This window comes from Macaca nemestrina, chromosome 20 (genome assembly GCF_043159975.1).
Source record: "Macaca nemestrina isolate mMacNem1 chromosome 20, mMacNem.hap1, whole genome shotgun sequence".
NCBI classification, from domain to species: Eukaryota; Metazoa; Chordata; class Mammalia; order Primates; family Cercopithecidae; genus Macaca; species Macaca nemestrina.
The window spans coordinates 18,167,485-18,183,499 of NC_092144.1; the positions used below are offsets into that span (position 1 = coordinate 18,167,485).

Genomic DNA, 16,015 nt, shown 5'->3' on the forward strand with positions numbered 1-16,015 from the left:
CCTCACAGGATGCAGAGTGCATTGAAAACGTTTGCTGTGGACGAGACCTCAGTGTCCGGCTACATCTACCACAAGCTGCTGGGCCACGAGGTGGAGGACGTAATCATCAAGTGCCAGCTGCCCAAGCGCTTCACGGCGCAGGGCCTCCCTGACCTCAACCACTCCCAGGTGTGCGCCGTCCTCAGCGCGCGGGGCCTCGCCCATGGGCCGGGACACAAGCGGCGGCTGCCCCTAACGGCCGCTTGTATTGAAGGTTTATGCCGTGAAGACTGTGCTGCAAAGACCGCTGAGCCTGATCCAGGGCCCGCCAGGCACGGGGAAGACAGTGACGTCGGCCACCATCGTCTACCACCTGGCCCGACAAGGCAACGGGTAGGACTGACACGGCCCCTGTGGGCGAGACATGGGAGGTCTTTAGGGTGGCCAGATGGAAGGCCTGCTGCCAGGAGCCTCGGGCTCTGTCATACTGGGGAGAGCACTTGGCAGACAGTGTCGCTGTAGCACCTACTGCTCTCCATGTGACGTTATTCGTGTCAGCTGCAGCCTTGGGATTGCATTTTATTTTATTTTATTTTATTTTTATTTTTTTGAGACGGAGTCTCGGTCTGTCGCCCAGGCTGGAGTGCAGTGGCCGGATCTCAGCTCACTGCAAGCTTCGCCTCCCGGGTTCACGCCATTCTCCTGCCTCAGCCTCCTGAGTAGCTGGGACTACAGGCGCCCGCCGCCTCGCCCGGCTAGTTTTTTGTATTTTTTAGTAGAGACGGGGTTTCACCGTGTTAGCCAGGATGGTCTCGATCTCCTGACCTCGTGATCTGCCGGTCTCGGCCTCCCAAAGTGCTGGGATTACAGGCTTGAGCCACCGCGCCCGGCCGGGATTGCATTTTAGTAACCAGGTCTGCTACTGGTGTAGAAGACTGGGGGCAGGGGGCCGTGGCTGCAGCAGCGTGAGTTCTGTGTGCGTCTCAGAACTGTGAAGGCACTTTATAGCATGGCGGGAGGGTGCAGGTTCCAGCCTTGGCATTGCTTGTGGTTGGTAGAGCTGTGAAGGCTGGGCTGTCTGGATCTGAGCTCCTTCAACATTGTGTCATTACTGCCTGTTAAAAATGATAGGAGTTTAAGGCCAGCCTGAGCAGGGTGAGACGTCTCTACAAAAAAAATTCAGAAATTAATTGGGGGTAGTGGTGTGCACCTGTTGTCCCAGCTACTCAGGAGGCTAAGGTGGGAGGATCGCTTGAGCCCAGGATATTGAGGCTGCAATTAGCTGAAATCACTGCACTCCAGCCTGGGCAACAGAGCAAGACCCTGTCTCAAAAAACAAGAGTCTTGGCTTATTACATTCACCGAGCTTCCTCTGGGTAAGCATTGAGCTGCCTGAATGGTGTTGCAGGCCGGTGCTGGTGTGTGCTCCGAGCAACATCGCCGTGGACCAGCTAACAGAGAAGATCCACCAGACGGGGCTGAAGGTCGTGCGCCTCTGTGCCAAGAGCCGCGAGGCCATCGACTCCCCAGTGTCTTTCCTGGCCCTGCACAACCAGATCAGAAACATGGACAGGTGTGTATCAAGTCCATCCCTCCCAGTTGGTCCCTGAGCTGCTGCAGGTGACATGTACAGAGCTCAGGTGCCCCGCTGACCTGCATGTGCTTCCAGCATGCCTGAGCTGCAGAAGCTGCAACAGCTGAAAGATGAGACTGGGGAGCTGTCGTCTGCCGACGAGAAGCGGTACCGGGCCTTGAAGCGTACCGCGGAGAGAGAGCTGCTGATGGTGAGTGCCCCTCCTGCCTGTAAAAGGGCCTGTGGGCTGGCGGCCTGATGGTTTTTGTTTGGGCCAAGGCACCTGTTTGAATTGTTGCTTTGCTTCTGGAAAGAGAAATTAGATGCTCTCTACCTGGCCTCTCTGCGCTCAGTTGTACAGTAAATTAGGGACATCTTGCTGCCTGGAACACGGTCTTCTAGGGAGTCTCCACTCCCAGCCTCCACTGGGATCTGGCAGTGGATCTAGAACACTCCTGCTCTTTCATAACCCACCAGCCTGAACTGGAATCAGCCTGAGTGCAGCTTTCAGCAGCTCAGCACTGCCCCTTGAAGGCTGTCGTGAGACATAGAGCCTTTGGTGTGGAGAGGTTGCCTTCTGTGAAACGTGACCGTTTAAGGACCTTTAAAGTTGGTAATCACCACAGCCTGGACCGTGTATCTTGTCCGGGAGGGACAGCTTGTTTTTTTATAGTGTCAGGGAGGGTGAGAAACAGGAGAGCTTCTGTGTCCTGTCCCACCTGCCCTCCAGGGTCTGGTGGCGTTTACAGTGCAGGTGCTCTGATGCCTCTGCACCCTTCCCCAGAATGCAGATGTCATCTGCTGCACATGTGTGGGCGCCGGCGACCCAAGACTGGCCAAGATGCAGTTCCGCTCCATTTTAATCGACGAAAGCACCCAGGCCACTGAGCCAGAGTGCATGGTTCCCGTGGTCCTTGGGGCCAAGCAGGTGGGCTCTCTTCCCTACCGTCTCCTGTGTGAAAACTCGTGTGTGTGATTCTTGGTGTTTGTCTTTTAAAACACTCTGTATTGATGTAGGATGCTCAGCAGAATGTGTGCACACGCAGGGCTCCCTGAGGGGTTTATAGAGGGTGGGGTCTGCCAGCTGCACGTCCAGCGTGTGTGGTGAGCAATGCCCCTGTGGCCAGGTGGTGCCCTGTGCACCCCGGGGCCCCTACTTCCTCACTAGTGTGTGTTGAGGCTGATTCACACCTGAACTTCTTGACTTGTGGGGGCCCCTCTCCCTACAGCTGATCCTTGTAGGTGACCACTGCCAACTGGGCCCGGTGGTGATGTGCAAGAAGGCGGCCAAAGCCGGGCTGTCGCAGTCGCTCTTCGAGCGCCTGGTGGTGCTGGGCATCCGGCCCATCCGCCTGCAGGTCCAGTACCGGATGCACCCTGCACTCAGCGCCTTCCCGTCCAACATCTTCTACGAGGGCTCCCTCCAGAATGGTGTCACTGCAGGTAACGGGTTCTGCTTGGGGCAGGGGCTTCTGCGGAGCGGAGAAGTGGCATCAAGGGAATGTGGCCTGGGGAGAAGGAACTGGCCCATCAGTTTCCCCTGAGTGGCTTCACATAGCCACTGCTTGAGTTCAGGGCACTTTGTGCCCAAGGTCTTGGTGGTATGGTCTTAGATCAAGTGGTGTCTCTGGGGCATGTGGGGAGCCTGTGTCCTCTGTAAAACTCAGTCATTGCCTGAGAATTCATCCAAGGCTCATGTGGCAGCATGCACAACAGCAAGGACAGGCGTTAGGGATGCTGAGCCCAGGCCTTAACGTGGGCCGTGTGTTCAGTGCTTCCTGAAGTATAGTCATTCTCGGGGCCTGGGCCCCTGGGGTCTGCAAGACCGTGTCTGGCTTCCCTGTATAACACAGAGGCCTCAGCTGCCCTTTTTCACTCTGCCGATGCTTGCTGGTGACTCACTGTTACTTCTGCAAGAGTTGGCTCGGAGCAGCCGGACTGTGCTGGGATCACAGTAAGAAACACCCCGGATGAGGAAGTGAACAGTACATCTTGCCTTGAGTGTTTTGCTGCAACCAGATAGAATTTCTCATGACACCTTCGGGTGTGCCGGTGCTTGAAGGCAGGCCTTGTGGACACACCCTGGGTATTCACCCCGTGGTGTTGGGCAGACTTTTTCCAAAAATGTTCGATCTCATCGCTTCATAGAGAACAAGTGGCAACATCTGTTACAGTAGTAAAATTCAAGTGAAAACCAGAATTTTGGAAAACGTTAACGTCGCTTGCCATGACCTTGGTGTCTTCCCAACACCTAGAGACTTTTCTAATGAGGTCTGTGGGGGTAACAGATGAACTGTTTCCACCATTGCCGGTGAAATGTGTCAGCCTTTGGAAGACCTACTTGATGGGAGATCCTTCTTCAATGACCAATGCAGAGTGTCACGAAGTCACATGGGGATGGAGTGGCAAAGAGTTGTCACAGGCCTGCGGAAACCCACCTCTGCCCAGCTTGATGTGGCCTCAGGGCTGGAAACTCCCAGCCATGCAGAAAGGCTGTAAAAACAAACCCATCTCCCTTTCCAGTCACAGGCATCCATGAGGCCCGGCTTTCCCGGAGCCCGGGAGGGTGGACTGAGCAGAGGCAGATCCCAGGGCCCAGCTGCCTCCGATTCATCCAGATAGTAAGGAGATTCGCAGAAACGGGAGACAGGACCACTATTCTCACTTAGCTTATTTTTGGAGAAATAACTAATGTGTAATGGGTTATTTTTAAACGAATTAATACATTTTAAAAAAATTTCCAAGTTTAGGGAATACAGTTATCCAATAAACAAAAGCTGTTTGGACTCCCTAACTTTTGAGAGTGTAAAGGGTCCTGAAAGCTGCCAATACAGCATCTCGTGAACTCCAAACCTGTGAGATTGGTATTGTCAGGCCTACTTACAGGAGAAAGTGAGGCTCAGAGCCCACCCCCCGGGTTGGGCTGCACCACTCTTTGCCGAGTGGTAGGTCATGGGAGTTGATGCCACTGTTGACATCGCTGGGACACCGCTGTTCCCAGTGCATGGCAAGGCTGAAAACAGAAGGCTGCAGAGACCTCGCTTGTGCTGGTATGTCTGAGCACTGGCTGGGAAAGGCGTGGCTCAGTGCAGGCTCAGACCCCTCATGGTCCCCAGGGCATCGGCCCAGAGGGCAGACGCTGGTGCACACTGCTCTCTAATTGATGCCCAGCACGTAGTTCACACCCTAAGTATATTTTAGGAAATTCTCTATTGAAGTGTAAACATGTGGCCACATTACGAGTGTCTGGCTCAGTGAGTGGTCACTAAGTGAGCATATTTGGATAGCCAGCATCTGAACCCAGAACCACCTGAGCAGCTGCAAGAAGCCACCTCATCCCTGCAGGTGGCCACCGTCCAGGGGTGCGCATCCACAGCAGCCCCTGGGCTGAGGGACTTCTGAGCTCATCCGGCGGCCCCTGTGCTCGCTGCAACAACAGTGATGCACTTGGCCTCATTTTCAGCTCGATGTGGGATCATACGGTGTGTGCTGGCGTGTCTGGCTTCCTCTGTCCATGTCAGGCTGGTGCTGTGCAAAAACACCAGTTTCCTCACACTGATCGAAGCTCCCAGTAGAGTGAGGGGGTCACGTGTGAATTGAGAAGCTGGTTTTACAGTTTTAAGGAAACGCACAGAGCCCAGAAAAGCCAAGATGAGTGCGAAGAGCCCGAAGAAAGTTGCTGCTCACACAGCAGGACGCTGCGGCCCCCCAGCTACAGTGTTGGGCCCCGGCCCAGGAGGGAGCCCGGAGGCAGAGCCAGCAGTCCACAGGCCCTCAGCAGGAATGGGCAAGGCTGCAGGGCAGGGGGACACAGTTGACTTAGCAGTGTCACATACAAGTCAGTTGTAGGGGCTGTGGAGCCTTTAAGGCAAGCTTCTGGAAGGAAGCAGGTGAATAGCCTGTATCCTGGGGTTGCCAGAGATCCAGGCTGTAGGAAAGCTCTGGCTGAGACCCTGTTTTCTGTTCAGGGGCTGAGCCAACTCTGTGCTGGCCATGGTGCTCTCAGTGGCCTCTGCTCAACCTTGCTCAATCCTGGCCATCTCCAGCCAGGGGACCGGCTCAGGTGACCTCACCAGGGCCTCACAGATGGAGGTCTCTTGCCCCAGGGCCTGCAGCGCTGGTGTGGCATCTACATTGCGCTGTGTCTGAACTCAGTTGAGGCGGGCTAGGGCTTTTGAAGTGTTACCTCTACCTCTTTCCCTCCCCTCACAGCGGATCGTGTGAAGAAGGGATTTGACTTCCAGTGGCCCCAGCCCGATAAACCGATGTTCTTCTACGTGACCCAGGGCCAAGAGGAGATAGCCAGCTCGGGCACCTCCTACCTGAACAGGTGAGCAGGGACAGGCCCACCGGCGTCTGCAGGCCTTGGGGACAGCTTGAGAGGTTGCTGACCCATTGTACTTATTTTTAACATGGGACTGAAACTTTTTTTACTTTCATCTGCTGTTTAGACTCTAAACCGTATTGTTTCTGCCTCCTTTTCCATTGTACTTGTTTTTTATTGGGCAGATACTTGCTAATCCCACATGGCAGCCTTTTCTGCCCCTCAAGACTTCCTTGGTGAAGGCTGGGGAAGCTCAGCCATGCAAACACCAGTGATGGCAGCTGCCTTCCCGCAGGGTGTCGTGTGTCTGCACCCCTCACAGCCTCCAGCCTCAGGGCTCGGGATCCCACAGGTGGAGCCCAGCACTGAGAGCCTGGGTTTCTTAGGACCGAGGCTGCGAACGTGGAGAAGATCACCACGAAGTTGCTGAAGGCGGGCGCCAAGCCGGACCAGATTGGCATCATCACGCCCTACGAGGGCCAGCGCTCCTACCTGGTGCAGTACATGCAGTTCAGCGGCTCCCTGCACACCAAGCTCTACCAGGTGCTCCGAGCCCATGGGCACACTCGGTCTCCGGGGCCATTCAGGGGTATTGACCCTTGACTTTTAAGTTACCCCCCCCAAGAGATGCCCGTCCTGGCTGGAGCTCAGAGTGGCCCAGGAAGCACCAGCTGGTCCACCCTCTGGGGAGGGCACAGACAGCACATCCCCACAGTCCTTGTGAAATTCCACATGGTCAGGACAGAGACTTTGAGAAGTACGTCACAAGGATCAGAAACGGGTTGAGATTGGCACATCAAGGTGTTTTCTTGGGACGGTTGAAACAAGTCCAAGGTGGAACGGGAGTGGTCTGTGCCTGCCACGCAGTAGATGTTGTGCTGTGGAGACTGGTGTTCACACCTTTTTTGACACCCGGATGAAACGCCTACTGCGGGTGTGTGGGGAGGAGGCACAGCTCTGCCTCCACGGGGAAATGAGCCCAAGTGCCGAGTCTGAGTGGCTACATGGCAGTGGTTTCTGTTCTGTTTTTGAGCCCGGCTCAGGTTCTCTGGGATGAGCACTTGTGCTCTTAGTGCTGAGAAACAAATCCCCATGGCTAAAAGAGAACAGGCTGGGTGTCATGGCTCACACCTGGAGTCCCAGCACTTTGGGAGACTGAGGCAGGGGAGTCGCTTGAGCCTGGGAGTTCCAGACCAACCTGTGCAATGTAGGGAGACCCCATCTCCACCAAAAAAAAAAAAGTAACTGGGTGTGGTGGCATGTGCCTATGGTCCCAGCTACTCAGGAGACTGAGGTAGGATCAGCTGAGCCTGGGAGGTCAAGGCTGCAGTGAGCTGAGATCGCACCACTGCACTCTAGCCTGTGACAGAGCAAGATCCTGTCTCTAAAAAAAGAAAACAAAGCAAAATGACAGCAGAGCCAGGACATCCCCTAGGTGCGATGGAGCAGGTGCCAGGCCCCAAGCTCCCGGGTGGGATTTGAGGGTGGGTCTTGGTGTATTTCCTGCATTTTGCGGGGACTGGGAAGGCAGCCTGTTGGCCGATAATGACCATAAAGCTCCCTTTCAGGAGGTGGAGATCGCCAGTGTGGACGCCTTTCAGGGACGCGAGAAGGACTTCATCATCCTGTCCTGTGTGCGGGCCAACGAGCACCAAGGCATTGGGTTTTTAAATGACCCCAGGCGTCTGAACGTGGCCCTGACCAGAGCAAGGTAGGGAGGCTGCCTGCTGTGTGCTGCCCAGCCGCTCTCATCAGTCCTCACTTCCCAGGGAATTTGGGGCTAGGGTTGGGGGTTGCCAGGGCCAGAGGTCAGAGGGCTCTAAGCAGCAGTTGAGAAACAATGTCTCACTGGAGAGATCTTTGTTTCCGTGTCCTGGGGGTTTGCTGTGGCCCCTGTGCCTCAGCCCAGCAGGACGTATCTTTCCAGGCCCTTCTGGTCTGATTCAGATAAATCTGGTGTGTGTCTGTCAAGTTGTTTAATCTGAGAGCCTGTAAATTTTGGTCCTGTCCACTACTTTTGGTTCTAAAATACAACTTTTGTGAATTGATGATAGCAGAAGGGATCCATTCTGTCATCCCACATACAACTAGACATCAGGCCGGGTGCAGTGTCTCATGCCTGCAATCCCAGCATTTTGGGAGGCCGAGTCGGGTGGATCACCTGAGGTCAGGAGTTCTCAACCAGCCTAACCATGGTGAAACCTGTCTGTACTAAATACAAAAAAATTAGCCAGGCGTGGTGGTGCATGCCTGTAATCTGAGCTACTTGGGAGGCTGAAACAGGAGAATCGCTTATACCTGGGAGGCGGAGATTGTGGTGAGCCGAGATCGTGCCATTGCACGCCAGCCTGGGCAACAAGAGCAAAACTCAGACTCCAAAGAAAGTAAGAAAGAAAAAAAACTAGACAGCAAGGACTCATTCACCAGCTGGAAGTCCGGGGGGCCTGGCCCGTGGCTCCACCCAGCATAGGGAGAGAACCTGGCGCTCCTTCCAGCTCACATACGCAGTAGTCCTCCTGTAGGTCACCATGGCTTTGTCATTGGTTACTTCCTCTTTCTAAGGCGCGCTCTTGTTTGGTGGGTGGTATTGGGTGGGTCCCCCCACAGCTGCATGAGGTGGGCTAGAGGAGCTGGGCATCGGGTCAGTGCCCCAGCCTGCCAGGGACCGTGTGGGGCCACCTGTGCCCTGGTGCCTGGAAGGCTGACTCTCTTGACAGCAGGTCTTGTCTTCAAACGTATCCACCTAGCCAGGTGTCTGCCATGGGGCTGCTTAGAGTCGGCCACAAAATCAACCCGTGTGCAGGGTCAGTAGCTTGGCATTGGGCTCTGGGGCCTGTCCCTGTGGCTGGCAGCCTGCCTGCTGCCTTGGCTCGCCGGGTCCACGCCTCTCTTGCCTTGGATTTGGGTTGTGAGTGAATGCAGCCTTGCCTCTTGGACCATCCTGTGAGACGGGCCGCTCTCCACCTGTGTCCTCAGCACTGTGCCCTTGTTGCAGGTACGGCGTCATCATCGTGGGCAACCCGAAGGCGCTGTCGAAGCAGCCACTCTGGAACCACCTGCTGAACTACTACAAGGAGCAGAAGGTGCTGGTGGAAGGGCCGCTTAACAACCTGCGCGAGAGCCTCATGCAGTTCAGCAAGCCGCGCAAGCTGGTCAACACCATCAACCCGGTGAGCGTCTGCGCAGGACAGCAGGGCAGCAAGGAGAAACCCGGGCCTGAAACACTGCTGGGAATGTGCCAGCTTGGCCCATGTGCCTGTGAGCTGAGGGAGGGCTCTCCTAGGGGAGGATGGGCCAGCTCACTTCCTGTCTCCCAAGCCGTGTGTGGCATTTTTGGCTCAGGGCCCCTGAGTCCTGGGTGGCCTCTGGGAATTGGGCTCAGGGCTGCTGTGCCGCATGCAGCAGCCTGGGGCCTGGGACCTGGGACGCCAGGAGTTGGAAGCTTTTCAAGCCCCGGGTTCCCTGGTGGTGAGGGAATATGAAGCTTCCTGAGCTGAGGCCCAAGGGTCAGCATCAGCCCAGGTCTGCCGAGGAGGGCAGGCGAGACCCAGAGGCCGTGAGACACAGCTCTCTCCTGTCTCCAGGGAGAGCCCCTGGCACAGTGTCAACACCCCACAGCTGCATACCTGCTGCCTCCCAGGCCACCGGCCCATGGGAAGTTGTTCCTTCTGTTGAGATGACAAATTCCTCACCTATCTAAACCTTCGCAGGGAGCCCGCTTCATGACCACAGCCATGTATGATGCCAGGGAGGCCATCATCCCAGGCTCCGTCTATGATCGGAGCAGCCAGGGTGAGTTGCTCGGCAGGAGACCGGCCGGCCCCTTGTCCTTACACCAGGATGTTAGCTGTTCCCATGGCTGAAGCTTTAGGTGCCCTACCTTTCCTTCCCCTCAAGGGTGGGGCCTGGCTCCCTTGTCCTCCCCGCCCCCAGGGCATCTCTAGCCCCACAGCACCCCTGGGGCGTTTGTCTTTAGCCAGAGTTTATTTGTGTTTCCTGGTGATCAATCTAGTTAGCTTTTTCTTGCCTTTTGGTAGGGCAGGGACTGCATGTAGTAGAAATAGAACATTTTCATAAAAAGGATTTTTTTTTCCTTTGGTAAATTCAGGGTGATTTTCATTTATTTTTTATGTTTAGAGACAGGGTCTCGCTATGTTGTCCAGGCTGGTCTCAAACTCCTGCCTCAAGCATTCCTCCCGCTCAGCCTCCCAAAGTGCTGGGATTACAGGCTAGAGTCACTGCACGTGGCCAATTTGCATGGGGGGTTTTTTTTGTTTGTTTGTTTTGGTTTTTTTTGAGACAGTCTTGCTCTGTCGCCCAAGCTGGAGTACAGTGGTGCGATCTTGGCTCACTGCAACCTCTGCCTCCCGGATTCAAGCGATTCTCCTGCCTTGGCCTCCCAAGTAGCTGGGATTACAAGCACCCACCACCACGCCCAGCTAATTTTTGTGTTTTTTTTTTTTTTTTTTTGAGATGGAGTCTCGCTCTGTCGCCCAACCCAGGCTGGAGTGCAGTGGCGCGATCTCGGCTCACTGCAAGCTCCGCCTCCCGGGTTCACGCCATTCTCCTGCCTCAGCCTCCCGAGTAGCTGGGACTACAGGCGCCCACAACCGCGCCCGGCTAATTTTTTGTAATTTTTAGTAGAGACGGGGTTTCACCGTGGTCTCGATCTCCTGACCTTGTGATCCGCCCGCCTCGGCCTCCCAAAGTGCTGGGATTACAGGCTTGAGCCAACATGCCCGGCCCTGATTTTCAGATCTGTGTAGGCCAGTGATTCCCAGCAGGCTCTTCTGGGGGAAGGTGCCTGCCCTAGCACCCAGCCCCAGGCTGGCTGCTGTAGTCAACATGGAGTCCGGCGAATCTGCATCTTCAGCCTGGGCAGAGCCAGGACAGATGTGCAGCTCCGACTGACTGGCTGGTGGGGTGGGTGGGGCATCACCGGGGTTTGACCGAGGCAGATGACACCTGCTGTGTTCCACTGTGATTTGCAGGCCGGCCCTCCAGCATGTACTTCCAGACCCATGACCAGATTGGCATGATCAGTGCCGGCCCCAGCCACGTGGCTGCCATGAACATTCCCATCCCCTTCAACCTGGTCATGCCGCCCATGCCACCGCCTGGCTATTTTGGACAAGCCAACGGGCCTGCTGCAGGTAAGCATCCATGGCTGTGGCCGGGTGTGGCCCTCCTGAGAGCTCTCGAGGGTGTGCTTGTTTGCGAGGCCCTGGCCTCCTTGGGATCACCCTGGACTGCTGTCTTTCAGGCCGAGGCACCCCGAAAGGCAAGACTGGCCGTGGGGGACGCCAGAAGAACCGCTTTGGGCTTCCTGGGCCCAGCCAGACCAACCTCCCCAACAGCCAAGCCAGCCAGGATGTGGCGTCACAGCCCTTCTCTCAGGGCGCCCTGACGCAGGGCTACATCTCCATGAGCCAGCCCTCCCAGATGAGCCAGCCCGGCCTCTCCCAGCCGGAGCTGTCCCAGGTGAGCCCGCCCCACGCACAGAGCCCTCTTGCAGCCCTGGGACAGGACTTGCTTGAGTGAGAGTGGGGCTGTGCACCTGGAACATGCCCTCTGAAGAGCCCGAGAGCTGGCCTGGCCCATGTCCACTGTCCAAATTACCTGTCCCTGGGCTAGGGTCATCAGAGTGGATCTCCTGGGTCTTAATCTGGGGACGGATTTTCCATTCTCCTCTCTGGGCTGCTGAGGGCTGGGTGGATGTGAGCACCCTTGGCCTGTGGCTTGCTTACCTCCTGACATTGTCTTTCAGGACAGTTACCTTGGTGATGAGTTTAAATCACAAATCGACGTGGCGCTCTCGCAGGACTCCACGTACCAGGGAGAGAGGGCGTACCAGCATGGCGGGGTGACGGGGCTGTCCCAGTACTAAAAGGCAAGCCCCCCGGGGGCAGGCCTGGCCCCATCCCAGCCTCCAGGGAGCTGCTGGGGAGGGGTGGTATCTGGAAATGCATGCTGTCCCCAGTGGGGTCACAGGCCCGCAGGGCCAGCTTGGCCTGTGCCCTTCACCACCAGTCAGGGTGGCTCCATGTGTTGCCCAGTCACAGCCCCACTTTCCCCTTGAAAGAATTCTAGGGCTCCCCACGGAAAGGGATGTGGAGGCACCCCACCCTACCCCATCCTGGCGGGTAGCCCTCTGCTCACGGGACCTGTTTCCTCCTCAGAGTGGGGGAGAGCAGCTCGAGCTCTCCCTCGCTGTCCCGTGCGCTGGGTACCTGTGGGGCTCTGTGCGCCGCCTCTCACCGCCTCCTGCCCTTCTCCCTCCTGACAGGTGGCGGCGGAAGAGCTAAGCAACGTGGCTTAGTCCATCAGCATCTTATTCTGGGTAATAAAAAATAAAAATAAACGGATACCTGTTTTCCACTGCTAAAACTGAAGCACCACTGTGTGAGCGACAGGAAGGGAGAGCGCACGAGGGAGAGGAGCCGAGGCCGAGCGCCCCCTGCTGGCCCGCGGCGGCGAGGAGCAGAGGGAGCGGAGGAGGGGCCGGCCCGCGGGAGCCGCCGCCACCAGGAGGCCCCGCTCCGTCCCACCGGGGCTGCGGCCAGGGCGGAGGGAGGAAGACCCTCATCTCAGAGTAGCCCTTTCCTCTGTTCTTTTATTTCTTTTTCTCTTTGATTGAAAGGGGACTACGTCTTAGCAGGAAAAAACTTCGCATTTCTGTGCCCGAGCAGGCTCCTTGCAAAAACGGCGGCGCGCGGGGCAGAGCCCCGGGAGGGCGCATCTGTCCACGCCTACCAGACGCGCCGAGGTCGCGCTGCCTGTGTTCTCCGAGGGCCTTCATTTAAAGAAAATAAGGGTGTTTGGGGTTTTTCTGTTTGTTTTTTCAAGATTCTTTTAAAGGAGTACTGAAGAATACTTTCCTAAGTTTGTCTCTAAAATCTTAGCGGTGGACCTGGGAGATGTGAGAAGCTTCCAGAAACAGTTTGAACAAGCCAGCGCCACTGGAGAAGAGGAGCAACACCTGTGCCGCGGCCTGGAGGAGGATTTTTGTTGCTGGTTTTAGCTTCCGGTGGCTTCTTGCTGCGGGGCATCGGGCCTCTGGGGTAGCCGCTAGCCCACCGAGCCTGGAAGCTGCTCGTTCTCCACTGGACTCAGAAGCCAAGCCGCTTCCCTCCCGGACTCGGCGCAGGGCCCTGCACCTGTGAGGAAGGTGCTTTTGGCCCCATTGCGAGGGGCCTTGGCTAGGACTGGCCCTGTGGCCAGGGGGCGAGAAGGTGGCTGTTCCCGGATCAACGGCTTTTTCCCGGGGGCCTTTGGAAGATTTGGTGGAAGGACAAGAGGGCCTGTTCCTGTCCCCAGGAGGCACCGACAGTCCCTGTACTGGTTAGACACACGGAGCGCTGCACACCGAAAGTCCAAATTGGGAGCTCTGCCGGCCAGCAGTTTTGCTGAGGGGGTGATCGCTGCTTCTGGGGGGTAAGGAAACAAGTTACAGGAATTACTGCGTTCTGTGTGAAGGGGCTGGGGGGTGTGGTGTCGTTGGCAGAGGGTCATTTTAGTTAGGAGAGCTGCCTCAGCCCCTCGAACCCCTGGCTTGGGGTGTCATTCCGCCTGGCGGCCAGGCCTCCAGCCTGCCCTGGCCCGGGCCTGGGGCTGTCACTTGCCCTGAGCTGAACACTTCCAGATTCCAGCTTCTACATGGGACAGACGGGGACGCACAGGCCACCTTCCTTCTGGCAGGGACTCTTATTTATTCCCATTGCTCTAGGGCTTTCGGTTTCCCCTTCTTCCGGTAGGCCGCGTAGAGGCATGCACCACGCACCGGGTAGGCTGCTGCGGTGACCCCGCGGCGGCCTAAGAGACGCTGCCTGCCCCATCCCGGCTGTTGGGTTGGGCCGCTTTGCCTCTGCTTCGCCCTGTGCTGTGTTCTCCAGCTTTGTAGCAGCGGCCTTGACAAACCCAGGCGCACCGTACCAAGGCAATGTAACTTTTGATTTTCGGTCAATTTAAGTTCTTTTGTCACCAATAAAATATTAAACAGTTTTGCCTTCACACCAAGGATTGGATAAACTGCAGGGGGCGGAGGGTGTTGGGGGCGGGGGTTCCCTGGCCGAGTGAGGGGTTGGGGTGTAAAGGACGCCAGAGGGAGACAGGCAAAGCCCAGAAAGGGCAGGTCTGCCTTGCAGGACTGAGGAAGGGCGACCCCTGCCCCTGGGCCCCTCCCGTGGGCAGCACCTGGGCCTGTCGGGACGGCTCCCGGGAGTGGCGGGTTAGGCCTCGGGTAAGTGACCTGGAAGTGGAAAGGCCTTTCCGATCGCCAAGGCCGAGGGGCGCTCTCCCCAACCCCAGGCAAAGGAGTCCAAGGAGACCAGCAGAGCAGACCACGCGACGTTTATTGTTGGGCCCGCGTCCTCGCCCGCCCCTCGTTAGCGGCAGCCGCACTCGTCCACCACCATGTCCTCATACTGCCGCAGCACCACGTTGTCACTGTTGTCAAAGAAGAGCACGGAGATGGGCGACAGGCGCGCGGGCACGCAGCAAGGCAAGTCGGCGGCTCCCGGGGCGGTTGCGTGCATGAGCGCGCGCAGCACAGCGTGGTTGAGCGCCGGCGGCCCCCCAGACCCCGACAGCGTGACGGGGAGCGCGCACTGACCCTGGCAGTAGTTGGCCAGGAAGCCACGCGGCGCGATGACCCAGCGGTGCCAGCCCACCTCGCGGAAGCTCACGTACAGCCGCCGCGCGCGACAAGCGCCCCCGGGGCCGCCGCCCAACACGGGTTCGGCGTCGCGCCGCGGCCGGGCCAGGGGGTGGCACAGGCGCGGGTCGAGGGTCACCAGTAGCAGCGAGGCCTCGGCCAGGCGCGCACAGGCGGCAGGGGTCCGGGGGCGCAGCGCCAGCGCCAGGCGGAGGCTGCGTGGCCATGAGGCGTTGCGAGCCCAAGCGGTGCCCAGCAGCTCCGCGCGCACTGGCGGCCCCAGGGCGGGCACCAACTGGCGGAGCAGTACCGGCCCGGGGCCTGCGCCCATTCCCTGGCCCGCCTGCGACACGCTCAGCTCCCAGCCGCCCTCCGGGGCCGCCGCCGCCGCGAAACGCAGCTCCAGGCGGGCCCGGCTCGGGCGCTCAGCAGATTCCACAGCCGACAGGTCGAAGACGACTGTCCACTCAGGGCAATGCCCCACAGCTGAGGCAGGATCCGAGGCCCGGGTGGGCGCACCTGGGGAGGTAGGGACAGGACTTGGCTCGCGCTGCGTCCCCGGCCTGCCCATGGGGCCTCGGTTAGGCACAGGGAGGAGGAAGGTGAACGCTGGGGCTCGGGAGGCACTGTCTGTAGGAAGGGTGTGAAGCGGTGGGGTGGGCTGATGGAGTGGGGGCAGGGCATGAGTCCCAAGGAAGGCGCCCTGCGGCGAGTGGTGGGCTGCCCTCGGTGGGGGACATAGGAGGGAGGGGTGACCGAAGTGGGAGACATGAGCCAGAGCCTGGGCCCCTGGGGAAGCTATGCTAGGGTGTGGGGGTGGCATCTGCAGGAAGGCATTAAATAGTGTCAAGTGGCGGGGGTGGGGGTGGGCTGGGGGCAGGGCTTCAGCATCAAGCAGGGGAACTGGTCTTGGGAACCCCCTGACGTGTCCCCGGCGTGCAGAGGATGAGGAAAGGGTGGGGTGCGGTGGCCGAAGTTGCTAGCAGCCTGTACAGGGCGGCTGGGGACCTTCGGAGTCGCTCGGGCATCCCCGGGCCACTCTCGAGGCTCGCCCTGCAAGGTCTGACCTCCAGGACCAGTGCCCCCAGCGAAAGCCCCACTCACCGCGGTCCGGGATGTGGCGCACGATGTTTCCGGCGACCCCCAGCTCCTCCACGTGGCACGGTTGCAGGGTGACCCCTGGGGACATCCGCCGCGAGCCAGACCTGGTCTCCTGGGGGTCCCGGCGTCGAAACAGGCGCCACATGACCGGGGGAACCGGCCGGAGCCTGGGGGCGCCCTGGGGCGCATCGCGCAGCCCGAGAGCCTGGAGCAGGGCGGCGGCTGGGCCTGGGGGGACTGGGGCGCGGGTCGGGGGTAGCGAGGGCAGCAGGAGGACCAGGAGGAGCAGGAGGTGTTGGCCGCCGGGACCTTGCCGCGGCGGTAGCATCTTCCTCCCAGGTGTTGGCCAGAGAGTGCACAGGGTCCGCCGCGGCCCGGGACCAGT

The 16,015-nt window shown here is 58.4% G+C and overlaps 2 protein-coding genes across 3 annotated transcripts in view; one reads left to right on the top strand and one right to left on the bottom strand.

Moving 5' to 3' along the window:
* LOC105485314 (UPF1 RNA helicase and ATPase) overlaps positions 1-13,886 on the top strand; it is a 38,613-nt gene extending 24,727 nt beyond the window's left edge. For both annotated transcript variants that reach the window (XM_011747677.2, XM_011747823.2), the window contains exons 10-24: positions 9-168; positions 254-372; positions 1,388-1,552; positions 1,649-1,763; positions 2,337-2,480; positions 2,782-2,995; positions 5,765-5,882; positions 6,263-6,419; positions 7,445-7,587; positions 8,872-9,046; positions 9,587-9,668; positions 10,868-11,029; positions 11,140-11,357; positions 11,644-11,766; positions 12,163-13,886. In XM_011747677.2, coding sequence (XP_011745979.1) covers positions 9-168; positions 254-372; positions 1,388-1,552; positions 1,649-1,763; positions 2,337-2,480; positions 2,782-2,995; positions 5,765-5,882; positions 6,263-6,419; positions 7,445-7,587; positions 8,872-9,046; positions 9,587-9,668; positions 10,868-11,029; positions 11,140-11,357; positions 11,644-11,763 — 2,092 coding nt within the window. In that variant the 3' untranslated portion in view covers positions 11,764-11,766; positions 12,163-13,886. The remainder of the gene's footprint in view (positions 1-8; positions 169-253; positions 373-1,387; positions 1,553-1,648; positions 1,764-2,336; positions 2,481-2,781; positions 2,996-5,764; positions 5,883-6,262; positions 6,420-7,444; positions 7,588-8,871; positions 9,047-9,586; positions 9,669-10,867; positions 11,030-11,139; positions 11,358-11,643; positions 11,767-12,162) is intronic.
* A 322-nt stretch (positions 13,887-14,208) lies between these two features.
* On the bottom strand, positions 14,209-15,958 carry LOC105485252 (growth differentiation factor 1). Its single transcript, XM_071088135.1, has 2 exons — positions 15,634-15,958; positions 14,209-15,048 (listed from the first exon to the last, which is right to left on the bottom strand). The coding sequence occupies exons 1-2, from the start codon at positions 15,956-15,958 to the stop codon at positions 14,261-14,263; spliced, it is 1,113 nt and encodes a 370-aa protein (XP_070944236.1). The 3' UTR covers positions 14,209-14,260.
* Positions 15,959-16,015: the final 57 nt, after the last annotated feature.

What these genes read in the sequence shown, in the direction of transcription:
- LOC105485252 (XM_071088135.1), bottom strand. Translation starts at nt 15,958, where the DNA reads ATGCTACCGCCGCGGCAAGGTCCCGGCGGCCAACACCTCCTGCTCCTC. An exon ending in GCGCCACATCCCGGACCGCG is followed by an intron (nt 15,049 to 15,633) that starts GTGAGTGGGGCT and finishes CTACCTCCCCAG; the next exon opens with GTGCGCCCACCCGGGCCTCG.